General features: G+C 38.9%; 1 protein-coding gene across 1 annotated transcript; it reads left to right on the forward strand.

Annotated features, from left to right (window-relative positions):
* Positions 1 to 10,588: 10,588 nt before the first annotated feature.
* Positions 10,589 to 14,989, forward strand: LOC140799419 (pentatricopeptide repeat-containing protein ELI1, chloroplastic-like). Its single transcript, XM_073153759.1, has 3 exons — positions 10,589 to 11,894; positions 13,193 to 14,386; positions 14,560 to 14,989. The coding sequence occupies exons 1-3, from the start codon at positions 11,215 to 11,217 to the stop codon at positions 14,615 to 14,617; spliced, it is 1,932 nt and encodes a 643-aa protein (XP_073009860.1). The 5' UTR covers positions 10,589 to 11,214; the 3' UTR covers positions 14,618 to 14,989.
* Positions 14,990 to 16,889: the final 1,900 nt, after the last annotated feature.

Consider the following 16,889-nt stretch of genomic DNA (forward strand, 5'->3'; position numbering starts at 1 on the left):
CCCGTCACGCACAGATACACTCCTATGTACATATAATCATAACATCATCAAATAAAATATGCTAACATATCCATGCTCACATAATCTATTACCAAATAAATCATACTATTAACCAGATAAACCTGAAGAATGCACTATGATTCGACCTGTATTATACAAATCAACGTCTAATACAAAGGAGTACAAATATTAAATACTGGTACAACTCAATTTCTATATAAATTATCATTTATACTGTCTCTCATTTATAGCTCACCTCATCATCGCTCTAAAATATCTTCTCAAGATATCTAACATTGCTATCACGTACCACATATCTGAGGGGGTTAAGAAAAAGAGTCATGAGCAAAAGACTCAGTGAATAGATCTTACCCCGAATAAGTGAGCTAAAGAGAGAGTAAATTATGTACTGGATAATATAAATAAAAAAAACATACTGTAGTGTATGAGTATGTATATATGTATCATCAATGACATATATATAAATGAAATCAATTCTCATGAATGAGCATATTATATCCTCAATCAAAAATATATCTCATGGTGAAATTATAATATAACATCACAGAATATAATAACATATGATGTATAACAATTATGATCCAATGATACTAGTCACATCAATAATGATGCATGATGCATGCCAACCACTAGGTAATCGCATATGTCAGAGCTACATATAATCTACATATCTCTTATTATCACAATCATCTGTCTCAACTACGAATATCATCCATCATCCGGCCCCAAACTCGATACACAGCATGCCACAAACTCAGTGCATACTCTGTCAAACACTAAGAGTATCTCTGGAGATAAATCATACCCTGCCATACGCTAAGGGTATATCAATGATAGTTGTACCTTATCATACGCTAAGAGTACAACCATCAGTCATCACCATACTCTGTCATACAATAAGAGTATATCAAGTACTAGTCCGGACCAGATACCGTTTTAGCCATCATATCACATACATAAGTATTTTTATGATTTTCTAATACATGATAGATCATATGCATATATTTAGTACTACAACAGATCATGCAACTCAAGAATTTCGTTAGTAAAGAAGCCAAGAGAAAGATGATGTAATGCAAACTCCCACCATGTATCTAACATATGCATACTACAACAACCCGACCTTAAAAAAAAATAATTTTGGACACAACGTTGCTGGCCGGCCTCGGGGGGGGGGGGGGTGCCACGAGCCCCAGCTGTCGTTGTCGTAGCCAACCGATTGCAGCAAGCTAGTGCGGTGGGCCCCGCCGGAGCCTCACTACTCCACCGCAATCTCTTTCCCTTTAAATCTCTCTCGGTCACTCCCTCACTCTACTCTCTCTCGCACTCCTTCCTCTCCTCGTTGCCAACGTCAGCCCGCTACCACCTCCCAAAGCCGCCGCCACCGATGAGATCCCTCGTTCCCCCTCTCTTTCCTTTTCTTCCTCTCTCTCTCTCTCTCTCTCTTTCTTGCCCCGAGCTCGGGCTCATCGGAGCTGAGCCGCCGACGAGGCCGGCCGCTGGCTGGCCAGCAGCAGCCGGTGCCCTCCCTCCCCTCCTCTTTCTCTTCTCTTCTTCTTCTTCCTTCTTTTCTCTCTTTCTTTCTTTTCTTCTTCCTTTCTTTTTTTTCTCCATTCTCGGCCCCCTCCCCCTCCTCTTGCTGCAATAGTGCTGGGCCAAGCTCAGCACTATAGCAAAGAGGATTATATTTTATATATACATATATAATTATCTTCTAATGTTACGTAAATTAGTCTATTTAGATAATTGATTATTTTGATAATTTACACTCACTAATATAATTTTACTAATATTTTTAGTATAATAAGTTATTAATTTTAATTATAAACATGGCCTATAAATTTATTTATAGTTTAGTTATCATTTATTAGATTAATATATCTAGTCTCATTCATAATAATCTTACATTTAAATTTATATTTTATAGCTATTTTTAGTATATTATTATTGTCTAATAGTTGTATAAAATGGAATACTAGACTTGCATATTATTTTAGTATAATAGGATAATGACTATTTTGCGTATAATTTATGATTAATTAAATAAAAGTAGGTATTACAAAATAAGTATTAATAATATTATTTTTATATATAGTCGTCTTGGTTATTTGAAAAAAGGAGATAAATTACTATTTACTTTTTACTTATTCTATAATTAATAAACTATGATTTTTAGTAAATATATATAAATTATGGTAATAGCATATTAATATTATCACAATTGAACTTATCCTATGAATCTAATCAATTTTAAACCTAATAAAATATCATATTTTACTCAAACATATTATAATCGGATAAACAACTAATTTTATGTTACTTAAACATTTTTAGATCCCGAACCATTTATTTGAGACCCCGTGGACCTTGCTAGTGATGTGTGACGGTTGATTAATGAACGTGAGGGATACGTGTGTTGGGTTTTCTGATTAGATGTGAGTAGTATTAACCCCTAGACGCCTTTCTCAAATTAAGTTATGTTATATATTATGTACATGCATGTTTTGGCCTCCAGCATGATTATATGACTTTATCTAGAGATGATTACAGTCGAGCATATTTTTATCATGCATATAATTAGGCTGATCTTGAATATGAATATGATGATGATAAATAGAGATGATAAGAGATGATTGTATTATTGTAAGGTCATGTCTAGTTGATCTTAGCATGAGTATGTATATAATATATTAGCATGAGTATGCATGTATTGACGATACAGTTGGAGACTACATTGCATCATTTTTCTCTTGATTCCTATTCCACCTAAATTTCTGTTATGCATTGATTTGTTATTGTACTGAATATATGCATATGATCTGTCATTTAGAAGAAAAACATGAAATGTGATTGATAGGATAGTTGATAGAAAGCGTGAGGATACCCAAGTGGGCGCGAGGGTTAAGGCGTTCTTGGAGATGATTGATCGCTCGACATAGTCGTGATCCTATTGGCCTTACGTCTAAGGTCGTTAGTCTGTATGCGCAGCAGACATTCGAACACATGCCGTTCACCAGGATATATGTGGTAAGTTATTCTCACGAGGTTTCTATCAACTATATGGGTGCCCGGTCTAGATGGATGTTGATACCCTAGCGGGTGGTGAGGTATGGTTATATTTGAGATACTCTTGCGGGTGGCGGAATATGCTCTGAGCCTTCAGACATGATGTTGAGACCGAGTACCGGGTGTTGACTGTGCACAGTGGTCTAGTATGATGATGATATATAGAGATGACATTGATGACTAAGATGTTGAGAAATGCATATGATTTTATTATTATCTGATTACTTGATTATCGAGTGGTCAATATATATCATATATGATTGCATTTGATATCATAGTATAGTCATGGTCGGCATGCATCATGTGTCATATTTGAGAGAGAGTTATGATGATAGTATGATATGGAAATTTGTTTACTCATTAATGAGGATTATATACTTTTATGAGTTATGACATGTTATCTACTTTTTATTTATATATTATTGATGATACATTCATATACTCATTCATGACATGATGTTCTTTTTTATTCATATTATCTAGTACATGATTTACTCTCTGTTTGGCATCACTGATTCAGGGTAAGGTCTATTCACTGAGCCTTTTGCTCATAACTCTTTTTATTTCTTTTCTAACCACCTCAGATATGTGGTACGTTATAGCGACTTGAGATATCTTGAGAAGATATTTTAGAGCGATGATGAGGTGAGCTATAGATGCGAGATGGTATAGAATATAGTTTATATAGAAATTGAGTTGTACCAGTATTTGATATTTGTACTCTTTTGTATTAGACGATGATTTGTATAGTACATGTCAGATTATAGTACACTCGTGTATCAGTCGTTTAGTTGTATCTTGATGGTTTGTTGTGGCCTGTGTGGGTCCTGCTAGATTAGCTAGTGGCATAGTGTATATTATTGTGAACTTAGATATTCAGATGTTAACATATTTATTTGGTTGATTAATATAATTTATTTGGTGTTGAATTATGTAAGTATGCATATGTTAGCAAGTATTATTTGATGATGTCATGATTATATGTGCACAGGAGTGTATTTGTGCGTGATGGGCCATGCCCGATCTGTCGCGTGCGCGCGTACTGTGTTGGCCCGTGGGCGTACACGTGCTCGTGCCGGACGGGAGCGTTACACATACTCCTACTACTGATCAACTGGACATAAAATTATAATAGTATAGTCATCTCTAATCATCTATATATATCATCATCATACTCATATCTAAGATCAACATAATTATATTGTATGATAAAATATGCTCAACTGTAATCATCTCTAGCCAAAGTCATATAATTATGGTGGAGATCAAAATATGCATGTACATAATATATAATATATCCTAATTTGAGAATGACGTCTAGAGGAAAAGACTATTCACTGTCTGATTAGAAGACCCAATACACGTATCCCTCTCGTCCATCTATCAATCATCACAAATTACTAGCAAGGTCCACGAGATGTCAAATAAGGGGGTTCGGGATTTAAAAATATTTAAGTAGCTTGAAGTTAGTCGTTTATCTAATTAAAATCCATTCATGTAAAATACGATGATTTCTTAGATTTTAGAATTTCTACTTATCTTTATAACTAGCTAGATTTTTAATTATAAATAAAAATAAAAATATAGATAAAAACCTAATTATAATTAAATTGTGGTTCTCACTCTATCTTGATTCATTAGGGATATGTAGTCATTACTTTATAAAATAATAAATAAATAAGCCTAGTATTTTATTTGTTACAAAAATAATAATAATATATAATAAATTATTAGAATTACGTAAAATATATCCCATAAGAATATTAGTATATAAATCTGATAATTATAATTTACAAATCTATCTATTAATCTAATAGAGATATAAATAAATAATAAATATAAGTATTACCTATATTTATACCTAATTAAGCATTAATTATACCAATTATAATTAATAATAATTATATTGAAGAATGTATATTAATATTAAAATAATTAATGCCTACATTAATTAAGAAAGAAATACCTAAATAACATAAATAAAATAAAACATAATAAATAAATTAATTAATTAATAAAACACTAGTGGTGCCACCAGTGTTGGGCTCGGCCCAGCACTGCCTGCTACAGTGCTGGGCCGAGCCCACCGCTGTGCAGAAAGAGAAGGAGGGGAGGGAAGGGAGGGAGGGGACCGGGCTGGCGAGGAGGGGCTCGGCCGCTGCTGGCCAGCCAACGGCCGGCCTCTCACCGGTGGCTCTGTTCCGAGGAACCCGAGAGAGAGAGAGAGAGAGAGAGAGAGAGAGAGAGAGAGAGAGAGAGAGAGAGAGAGAAGGAAAGAGGCTCACCGACGTTAGTGGAGGTGGCGACGGTAGTAGAGAGAGAGAAAGAGTGTTTGAGAGAAAGAGAGGTGAGTGAGAGAGAGAGAGAGAGAAGTAAAAGAGAGAAAGAGAGGCAGTGGGGAGAGAGTCTACGGCGGCGGCGAGGCCCACCGTGCCAACTGGCCTGGCGGCTGGGGCGCGTGGTGCCCTCCCCTCCTGGCACTGCATGGCATGAGGCCGACCACGCTATGGCTGGCTACGTCGTGCCATGCAATAAATTGTTTTTTTAAAGGTTGGGTTGTTACACAATAGGTAAGATCATTGAGCCTTTGAGTCCTTGGGTTGTTGTGCAAAGAAAGGCAACTAAAATCGGTGCATAAGAGGCATCACTGATGGGTTAGTCGATGGCGTAGTCGGGTCGATCTTGGGTTTGCTAAAGAGCCGAAGGCCTCCGTGGTGGTTGAAGATAAGGCTGTCAATATAAACTAGCAGCTCGGGCTCGGCTTAGCTGAAGCTCGAGTCCAGCTTAGCTCGGTTAGAGATGTGTCGGGCCCAAGCCGCCAAAACTAGCTCAAAATTAATATTGAGCCAAGCCTGACCTAGAGCCAGCTCGATAGGCTCAGTATAAAAAGGGTGAGAAAAACACCAATCCCTAAATTCGATTTCCATATCCCCGCCTCCTTCTCCACCGCAATGCGTTGGTGCCGCTTCCTCCTCCTTCGCCAAGTCTTTGCTGCTGTGTCGCCTCGTGCCCTCGTCTTCCTTCGCCAAGCCGCCGTCACTGTACAGCCTCCTCCTCCTACGACAACGACAAGCCATTGTGGTGCAGCCTCGTCAAGCTGCCGCGGTACTGGCAAATCTCTAGCGGATCGAGGTGGATCAGCACCTCCATAACGCAGCTCTCTGACAGGTCCCCGAACGCCGTCCCACAAGCCCCGATCTTCTTCTTCTTTTAGCTCGACTTGGGCTCGATCTAGCTGATCTAGCTCAACCCGGCTCGGCTTGGATGAGGCTTGATGATAAGCTCATTTCAAGTTCGAGCTTAGTCTGGCCCGGCTCAAGCTTGACTCAGTTGAGCTGAGTTGAGCATGAGCCCAATTCTAAGGCTCAAAATTAATTTCGAGTAGAGCTGTAGCCAGAGCCAGCTCGCTCAAGCTCGGCTTGTCTACACCCCTAGTTGGAGAGTCGGTGAGGTCTAAAAAGTAGGGCGGTAAGGATACCGTGAATTCCTCTAATGAATTTGGACCCAAGATGCTCTGCGATAGAATCACTAGGTCAGCACCTAATTCTAAATTTAAGGGGTAGTGAAAAAGGGGACAAATAATAATAATGAAAATAACAATAAGGAGAGGAAAAAAAATTGAGCTCAGGCCTTGCCTAGTCCAATAATGGTAAAACAAATGCCCAAAAAGGCTTAAGCTAATAAGCAGGGCCAAACCTAGCCCAAGACAAGGCTATTAGGCTGGGCCAAGCATAGCCCACAGCTAAGGTGCGCTCATGTTGTGCCAAATGCAGCCCATAGTAAAGGTGTGCTCGGGCTAGCACCACCTAGCCCGAGCGGCAGTCCCTAGCCTAACCAGCTAAGGCTCCGCACCATAGGGGATGGGCTCCCCCCCCCCACCCAAATTTGGCACCACCCAATGAGGGGGGAGAACCCACGTCGGCGGCCAACTGCTACCATCATCAATTAGAAAAAGAGCGAGAGGAGGACTTAAATAGAGGGGGGAAAGTAGTGGGAAGAGAAAAATGGTGAGTGAAGTGAACCGAGGGGAGGGGAAGGAATTTGGGGGGGGGGAGGGAGAGAGAATGGAGAGCAGCAGCCCGCTTGCCCTCCGAGCCCACCCCCATTTTTTTGGTGTTACATTAAAGCTCGTGATAACTTGGTGAAAAAATTACTATCTATTTTTAAAAATTTTATCTAACATTTCTTTTCCTGATAAGATTTCTATTTTTGTTAGGTCAACTATTCTAAAAAAAATTGAATATGAATGTTGGGGTTTTTCCGTTAAAGTACCTTGGGTCAAAAAATTTCCATCACTTGTTGTTTAGGCATCAGCGAGGATTTTCTTCCTAAGATTGACTATAAACTTGTAGGTTGGAAAAAGACAGTTGTCTTAATCAACTCGATCATTAACTTCATACCAGTTCATTTTATGTCTTCTACTTCATAGCGGTTCATTTTATATATATTATATATAAATTAACCATTATATCTTTATCAAATGCTACCATTAGATCTTTGAAATTAACCATTAGATTTTTATCCAATGGCTTCATTAGATCTTTGATTATACTAACCCTAATCCTAAATTTAATAAAAATATGCCAAACAAACCCACCCAATATCCTTTTCCTCTATTGATTGGCTACTTCGGCCTCTTTCGATGACCTCATCTTCCATTGACGTCGACCTCGACGTCGGCTTCCTCCATCATCATTAACCCCAGCGTCAGCCTCTTCATCTTCTCCTCCTTCGCCTCCTCCTTCACCTCCTCCACTTCATTCAGCCTCCTCGTTCTCCGTTAACAAGTCGCCGCCACCTTCTCCTCTCCATCGGCCTCGCCTCCACCTCATCCTCCTTCGACCTTGGCAAGACACCGCCTTCTCCTCTCCATTGGCCTCCTCCTCATCCTCCTTTGGCCTTGGCAAGTTGTCACCTTCTCCTCCCATCTGGCCTCCTCATCCTCCCTTAGCCTAGGCAAGCTGAAAAAAACCCTAGACACAAGTATGTATCTAAATACTAGGCAATGATATCACTCGTTCGCTTAAGTAAAAGTCCGTAGAAATATTAAGAATGAAAGAACGCCAAGATTTTAACGTGGAAAAACCCAAATGGGAAAAAACCACGGATCCAAACTCGGATCAAAACCAATCACTAGAATAGTAGCAGTTACAAGACTGACTCACAAAACAACCCGTCGATCCAAACGACTTTGTTCTTCTCAGTCTTGCTCGCTAGAACCCATGATTCACTACTTCTCGTAATTGAAGTCCAACCTCAGTAACCCTCGAGATTGATCTTTCGTCTAGATAACCCTTAAGACGAAATATTAAGTTTTGTAGATAAGTGGAACCTTGATAGTTGAAGAACCAATGTAGCCTCAAGAAGTCTCCTTCAATAATTCTTTTTCAACCACCCTAGAGATAAGGTTTCACAATCCTTATATATGATCTCCAAGATAGAGTCAAATCCAAGTCTTATCCGTACTCACGAAAGTACAAGATAGAGCCAAATCCAAATCTTATTCGTACTCACGAAAGTACAAGATAGAGCCAAATCCTAATCTTATCCGTACTCAAGAAAGTACAAGATAGAGCCAAATCCAAATCTTATCCGTACTCACAAAAGTCCAAGATTTTCAAACTTCGTTGGTGCATTCGAACGCGGCTCGGGTGCGTTTGGCATGACTTGATCTCATCAACTTTGCTCCAATAATTTTGCAATTCTTCAAACCAGATATTTTCTAGACTTGTGTAAAACTCATATACATGTAAAAAATACACTTAGAATATTTTGTACACAATTGCTAATAATTAAAACCTAACACAAGTTGTCGTCCCCGCCACCCCCCTTTTCCTCTAATCAAACTCGGGCTTTGCTCAGGCTCGATCCGAACTCGATACGGTTAGGCTTGAGCTCATCTCGAGTTGAGCCAAGCCAAGCCTAAACATCTTTAGATGGCTCAAAATTTAATTTCAAGTCGAGCTTGAGCTAGAGTCAGCTCGCTCAAGCTCGGCTCGTTTACACCTGTATGTGAGACTCCTCAGCCTTAGTTCCCAAAAGAAAGGTAAAAAAAATATTTCTTAGGCATGGCAGCTCTTATTATCTACCTTGCAGGAGATCAAGGGTGGTCTAGTTAAGGTTATAAGGAATGGTAAAGACACTAACATATGGAGGGAACCTTGGATTGCTGCAGTTCCCCTAGATAAATGGCAAACTTTTGTCAACATGGAATACAGGGACAACTTCTCCAAAATTTCAAACCTTATCTATAATGATTAGTGGGATTTTGACCTTATTTTGCATTGTTTTGAGTCATGTCTATCTCATGTAATTCTCAATTTGGTTGTCCCTATCAAGAACATGGGAGATGTTTGTGTGTGGAGACTTCATCCTTCTGGGATGGTTAACTCCAAAACTATTTATAATTACTTAAGAAGCCTTATCCCTACTATCCCAGTTTGGGAAAGATGGAAGCATATTTGGGCCCTCGGATCCCCTCATAGATTAACATTTTCATTTGGAAATTATGCCGGGTAGGTTGCTTACTAGGGCTTACCTTGCCAGCATTGGGCTTAATTATGAGCCTAGTTGCCATATTTGTAACTTAGAACCAGAGTCCATAGCCCACTTATTTCAGCACTGTAGGTGGCTTCCACATTATAGGTTTTCTTGCAGAAATATTTATCAATTTCTTTCTCTTTTTTGGGATTATTGGGAAGATGGGCTTTGGCTTAAGAAAGGCACGAGACTCTAGGATAAGGAGAAAATCTGGTTGTGAGCTCTTATTGCTAACATCGTTTAACAAATCTAGAGATTTAGGAACAGTATCTGCTATAATAACCAAAAAGGAAGACCTTGAAAAGGTATGAACTCAGGCTTTACATTTAAACTGCTAAATATATTGAAAACTATTATATCGGCTTTATGAAACCAAGTCTCCCTACTACTCCAGTCTATTGGGAACCATCACCACTAGATGGCAAAAGATTAACACAGATGACTCATATGTGAGCTCACATGAGTTGGGTGGAGCAGACTATCATTGCAAGTGTTCACCGCGGATTCTTTAGTTATCCACTAGTTAGGGATATTTTTGTCCCTCAAAAAGAGCAAGGCCTCCCTCATTCCCATGGCTTCTGCATAGAAGATTCACTTCTTCTTGTCAACATGATTAAAGATTCTGCACAAGCTCCTTGAATGGTGAAAAATCTAGTTGATGATATCATTAAACTAATTCGCAATTGCCAAAATTGTAAAATTACTAATGTATAATGAGAAGTCAATTACATTACTGATTGGCCAGCTAAAAAGGGTAAATCTTTAGGTTTTGGTTGTATTTAGAATGATGGTTTTTTTCAAATTAGGGGAAGTCAATTAGGTTTCCTAGATCTTTAGGTTAGGAAGCTAATTATATTACTAATTGGTTGGCCGAAAGAGATAGATGGTTTTGGTTGCACTTGGGATACTGTCTCTTGCCGAAGTAATTCGATTTATTTGACGAAGTGGTTAGTTTAAAATTTTAGCTTTTCTTAAAACTGAAAAAAAAAAAAAAAACTCTGAAGCGATGTCTTTTTCCTCCGAGGGACGAAGGTCTCCTCTGCCGACTGCCGCCGCCCAACAGCGCCGGCGAAGGCGACAGCGTGGTTGCCCGTGTATATAGCTTGATCTCGCAGTCCCCCCTCGTATAACGAGGCCACCTCGCCGCTTCCGACGCCGCCGTTGCGGCTAAGAAGCTTCTGTGGAGCGTGCCGCCTGGATTGCCGGAACCATTTTCCTCGTCCTCGTAGTTCCTCTCATCATCGAGATGGATCGCGAGCAGCAAATGAAAGAGCTCGAGCTGCAGCAGGCCAGCCTTCTCGACGGGCCGTGGCCTCTCGCCGCCAAGGGATCAGGTCAGCGGTGGTCTGGGGTTTTGCTTCTTGATAAGGATTATAGTCGCACTGATTCGGTTTAGGGGCTTTCTAGTGGTTAGGTGAGGAAAGGATCGAGAAAGCGCTGAGCTTTAGGATTTTTAATAGATGAATTCGTGCCTCTATTTTGCAAAACAATATCTTTTAGTTGAATGCATTCATGTTTTCAGCTACTCCTTTTGATTCATGTAACTTTTGCATCGACTGATAAGCAATTTAGAGAGCAACTTGACGTATGAGAACACCCTCAACGGGAGGAAAACTGGCACTCTATAGGAGAACAAGAGAACTCCATCACACCTTTCATTTGCCCAAGCTCCACTTGGACCACTTCTCCACCTTCGCCCAAAACTCCCCTAAATGCCACCAAATACCCGCCAAGGAAATAACCCTTAAAACCCTTCTCGTCCAACTCCAAGACCGCTCCTTTTCCTTATGCCTTCCCCAACTCCATGCCAAGATAATCAAAATCCCTCTCTCCACCCACCCCTTCCTCCTCACCCGCCTCGCCCACGCCTACCTCTCCTCCTCCTGCTTCTACCCTGCATGGCAGATCCTCACAAAATTCCTCCAAACCCCACCTCTTTTCCTATGGAATGAGACCATTAAAGCCCTTTCCCGAAATGGGTTCTTTGCAGAATCCATTGATGTATACAACTCAATGATCTCTCGCAGTGTTTGGCCCAATGCGTTCACCTTCACCTTCGTTTTGTCGGCCTGTGCGGGCACGCAGGCGGCAGCTGATGGGAGGAGGATCCATGGGGATATTGTGAGATTTGGGTGTGAGGAGAATGTGTTTGTGGCGACGGCTCTTGTTGATATGTATGGCAAATGTGGGGAAATTGGAAGCGCGGAGGAGATGTTTGATGGAATGCCCGAGAGAGGTACCGCTGGATTTAATGCTATGATTTCTGGGTGAGCTACTTTACAGTATAAGTTTATTAAGTATTATCTTAATTATCAATAAGGGTCCTTTAGTCTATTACCTCTCTAATGCCCTTATTTGCAAGTCTCACTTGTTCCTTACAGGTTGTTTTTGCAATCATGAGTTAAGTTCTGATCCATTTAACAATGAAAGATGGAGCTGTTCTCTTTTTCTGCATATAATTCCCAACAAAGGGTCATTCCAGTATAGTAAATTTATATAGGATCTTAAGTAACTAATACAATTTAAAAGAAAAAGTATCTAACTTCACGGACTAGTCTATGCTTTCACTTTTTCATGGTTTCATTAAGTAGTGACTTATATTTTACGGCCTTGTTTACTTTGAGTTTAGGGACCCCCTCTAAACTGGTTCAATAACCAAATATTTATTTATCTTTTTCATATCTAATTATGTTTTACTCTCTAAAAAATCAAGATTAAAAAAATGAGACTAACTAATCGAGTTTAGGGTTTAGCCTCAAACCAAACAAGGCCCAGAAGTCTAATAGGGTTATCTTTGGGGTAATGATAGTTACTTGTGACAGATGTAATACTATAATTTCAATGCTAAGTAGCCTAATCCATATTGGTGGAAATAGGTTTACCAACAAAACTGATTGTCCAGAGATATTCTGCATATTTTCTTGCTAGTTTGGTATCATGCATTGATACCTGCAAAGTTCTTGTTTTTGGTAACTTGTTCTAGGTTAGATATTCATTTTAGGCAATCTAAGAGTTTAACTTCACTTTACCAAGAAATGACCTTCCAGTTTTCCTTTCAATTTTAGATGTTGAAGAAGCCAAGATTGGTTTGATGCACATAATTTATCCATATTTAAGGAAAAATTATGAGCCAAAGATCAAACTTGAAAGATGATTTTACTGCTCCACTGGGTATGCTCTGTAATTTTCAGGATTTGTTCGGATGTAATATTTGCTATGTGATTTTATTTTTTTATTTTTTATGGAAGTGTCCAAGTTTTTCCTAGTTTAAATTTCCTGCTGAAGTAAATTAGTTTCTGATAAACATATTGGTTTATTTGCTAGTGAAAGTTGGTATAATTGACTTTATATCTGATTGTACAGATTATGTTTAATGTCATTCAACGCCATGTAATGATTGACTGGCTAGCTTGGATGCCTATGTGTTGTTTTATATTATTGTTCTGTTTGAGTTAAATGCTTCCTATAGTTTGCACATTTTGCAATTTATTTGGAAGATGAAATACTTTATTGTATTGTTCTTCTGCTAGTCTTGGTTTAAATAGATATATTTGCTACCATGTAGGTATGTTATGAATGGAAAATGCGAGAAAGCCATTTTCGTATTCAGCCAAATGCTGGAAGCAGGGGTTCAGTACGACGCCATGACGATGGTAAGCATCCTGCAGGCCTGTGCTTCCCTAGGAGCCCTCCAAAAGGGAAGATGGGTACACGAACAAATTATGAGAACTCGCATGGAAATCAACATGCATGTGGGTTCAGCTCTCATAAGCATGTATTCTCGGTGTGGTAGTATCAAAGAGTCACGAGAGATCTTTGATGCAATGCCCAAAGCAGATACCATTAGTTGGACAGCAATTATTTGTGGATATGGGATGCATGGCCTTGCTGAAGATGCAGAGTCTCTCTTTATTCAAATGGTGGAATCTGGACTTAGCCCTGACAGTGTCACGTTTATTGGTGTTCTTTCAGGATTTAGTCACAAAAGGATGGTTGACAAGGGTCATCTATATTTTCAGAAAATGACGGATGAATATCATATTAAGCCCACTTTAGAGCATTACAGTTGTATGGTTGATATGCTTGGTCGGGCTGGTAGATTGAATGAGGCAGAGGAATTTGTTGGAAAAATGGATATGGAACCTGATGCTGGTTTATGGGGTGGACTGCTGAATGCTTGCAAGATATATATGAATGTGGAAATGGGCGAAAGAGTCTTGGAGAAGGTTCTTAGGATAGACCCTGGTAATGCGGGTTGGTATGTTTTGATGTCTAATATCTACGCGACTTCAAGATGTTGGGATGGGGTTGCTAGGATGAGGTTATTAATGAAGGGGAGGAAAGTTCAGAAGCATCCTGGGTGTAGTTCAATTGAGATTGGTGGGCAGATACACACCTTCCTTGTATTTGACAAGTCCCACCCAAAATCAGAACATATATACAAGCTTATAATGGACCTCGAGGAGAGGATGAGAGCTGAAGGCTACATTCCAGAAACAAATTGTGTACTGGCTAATGTAGATGAGAAGGCTAAGGAAGACATGCTGTGTGGTCACAGTGAACGGCTGGCAATTGCTTTTGGGATTCTTAGCACGGCTGAAGGCGAAGTATTAAGGGTGATTAAGAACTTGCGGGTGTGTGTGGATTGTCACACTGCAACAAAATTCATATCGAAGATTGTGAAGAGGGAGATTATAGTTAGAGATTTGAAAAGGTTCCACCATTTTAGAGATGGTGTCTGTTCTTGCGGAGATTATTGGTGAGTTTGCCATGCGCAATGTGTCTTAAAACATTTGGATTGATCTCCCTCATTACCTAGTGGTTATGGTGTCTGATGCAGTAGATGATTCATAACTTCTGTCTTTCCAGATTCCATAAAGCAATGGTTTCCAATTAGAAGTATCTGATCCTGACAATTGTTTCCTTGTACAGCCCTGTTGTACTAAGTCTGAGGTTGACTCATAAGTCCCTCTTTGTAAAGCACTTTTGAACGGTCTACTGATACTCCAATGTCAGGCTGTCAGCTAATGTAGAAGTGCTGAAGCCTGAAACGTCATCACCTTTTCACGCAATTAAGCAAATGACACAATATGCTTACTCATTTGAAGATCCACATTCTGTTTTGGAGGAAAATCAATGAATAAAATTTTTTGATACATGATGAAGACTTGAAGTCATCTTATGTTGGAAAGAGAGAGCATGTCCAGCTAGTTGGAATATTTGAGATGGTGTTTTAGGTGCCTAGGTAACATTTTGGATCGTGTTTTAGTTTCTTATGTTTTATATTTTGACGAATGGTGTTATTGTATAGAATAATATAATTCTTTAAATTTAGATCCCTTTTCGAGTATGTTGTTTTTCATTCTTTATTCCAGTTAAAAATTACTTTTACCCTCAATTTATTTCATGAAGTCTCTCTGCAAGTTTTTAAAAGATGGTGAGCAACCCTCCATAGTTCTGTCTAAGCTGTGGAAAATCTTGGCAAGAAGCATTTCTAAGAGGAAGGCTTACAAGTGACCGTGTGATCGGCATATTGTGTGATCGATGTGAGGGCGATCGCATCTCATTAGTGATCCTCTTGGATAGGTATGTGATTTTCCATTCATGTGTGATCAAAGGTTTTATATATCTCTTTATTTTTAATTTGCGTTATGATGGTTTTGCTTGCATCTCATTTTAATTTTTCTTGCAAACTATCTTGCTAAGACATACAAATGCTAGAGAGCTAGTTCTCTTGTATGCATATATATTCATTCAGCTTAGAGAATTAATAGTATGTGTGCAAGTGCAAGAGTAACCAACTAGGAAAGCTAGAATAACATGATTATCTCTCTCCAAAGGAGAAGATAGATATCGTAAGAAGAAGACTAACATGAGTATTAACTTATAAATATTAGAAAGTAGGGTATTTACACAAAATAAATGGGGTTTAAAGGGTAAATATGCAAATACTTAACTTTGGAGGGTGTACATTTATACAAATGATTCAAGAACCACTAATTTCTCTCTCCTAATCCAACTGTTAAAATTATATAATCATATAAAGATTAACGGGAAATACTGGTTAAAATAATCTGGTCAACAACCTTTTAGTTTATAAGAATACATTAGTCCTTTTGTATGTCTCTCCTATGTGCCCAATTTTTATGAAAAATAATTAATATTTAATCATTTGACTTCACATTTGAAGTCGGGAATCCTAGGACGAATTCAAAGGGATATTTTCATCGCACCCCATCCTTCCATCTATTTTTTTTATTTACACCTAATATTTTTAATATTTATAATTTGAGAACTATATTTTTATCAAATATCTACAGAAAATATCTTACCGTAATGTCTATTTGGTAAAACATATTGAATGTCTATTTTGGAAAATATTTAGTCAAAATTGGGCTCAAATTATAAATAAAAGACAAATCAAATCAAAAGAGAACTCTTTTAAATGTAAGGTAAAATAGAGGAACTTTTTAATGTAACTCAAAAAAAACATTTCATATATTTCTATCACTATTTTGAAAAGCGATAATGACGGCTGCCATGGCGGGGCGGCGCACTAGCTGCCGAGCAAAGTAGCAATACGGCGCATTAGCGCACTGGCCTGCTAACAAGGTAGGTTGCATTGGCGTTCAGGAAGGGCCGCTTTGGTGCCTTGGTAGACGCAGGTCGGGTCGGTAGATGTGGATTGAGTTTTGGCTAACTTAAGAAAAAAAAATTATGATCAATCTCTTCTCTCTCTCACTCTATCCTCTTATTCTGCCCTAAATCCATCTCCTTCGATTCTCCTCTCTCGAGTGGCAACACTGGCAAACAACACAAGCACTTGCCTCAGCGACAGCGTCAGCAAGCCCTTGCCGCAACGACAGCACAACCCCTTGCTGCAGCCACAGTGGCGTCACTAGCAGTAGCGGCAACAGCGGCAAGCCTTCTCTCCTTCTCCGACGACATCGAGATGTAGATCTCTCTCGGTCTCTCTGCTTCCCTTTTTTCAAGCTTTTTTTCCTACGTTTTCAATTTTGCCCCGACTACAAATGGATGACAGGCTGACATTTGAGAGTAGTACTGAAATGTAGTATGGAGATTTTTTTAATTTTCTAGTTTTCTAGAATCTCAGTAATAAGAAAAAAGATTAGTTATAATTCTAAATTTTTAGCTACTTGCAATCTTAGTTTTATTTTTTAGCTATATTAAAAGATATTATATATCATATATAATTATTTTTAATTTTTTATATATTAAAATACTACACTGCCTTGGTGTTC

The sequence above is a fragment of the Typha latifolia genome, chromosome 12 (genome assembly GCF_019914945.1).
Source record: "Typha latifolia isolate L0001 chromosome 12, TyphaL0001v2, whole genome shotgun sequence".
NCBI lineage: Eukaryota > Viridiplantae > Streptophyta > Magnoliopsida > Poales > Typhaceae > Typha > Typha latifolia.

Excerpts from the sequence above, each read along its gene's own strand:
- LOC140799419 (XM_073153759.1), top strand. The coding sequence starts at position 11,215 with ATGAGAACACCCTCAACGGGAGGAAAACTGGCACTCTATAGGAGAACA. Across the intron at positions 11,895-13,192 it reads TTTAATGCTATGATTTCTGG|GTATGTTATGAATGGAAAAT; the intron begins GTGAGCTACTTT and ends GCTACCATGTAG. Across the intron at positions 14,387-14,559 it reads TGTTCTTGCGGAGATTATTG|CCCTGTTGTACTAAGTCTGA; the intron begins GTGAGTTTGCCA and ends TTCCTTGTACAG.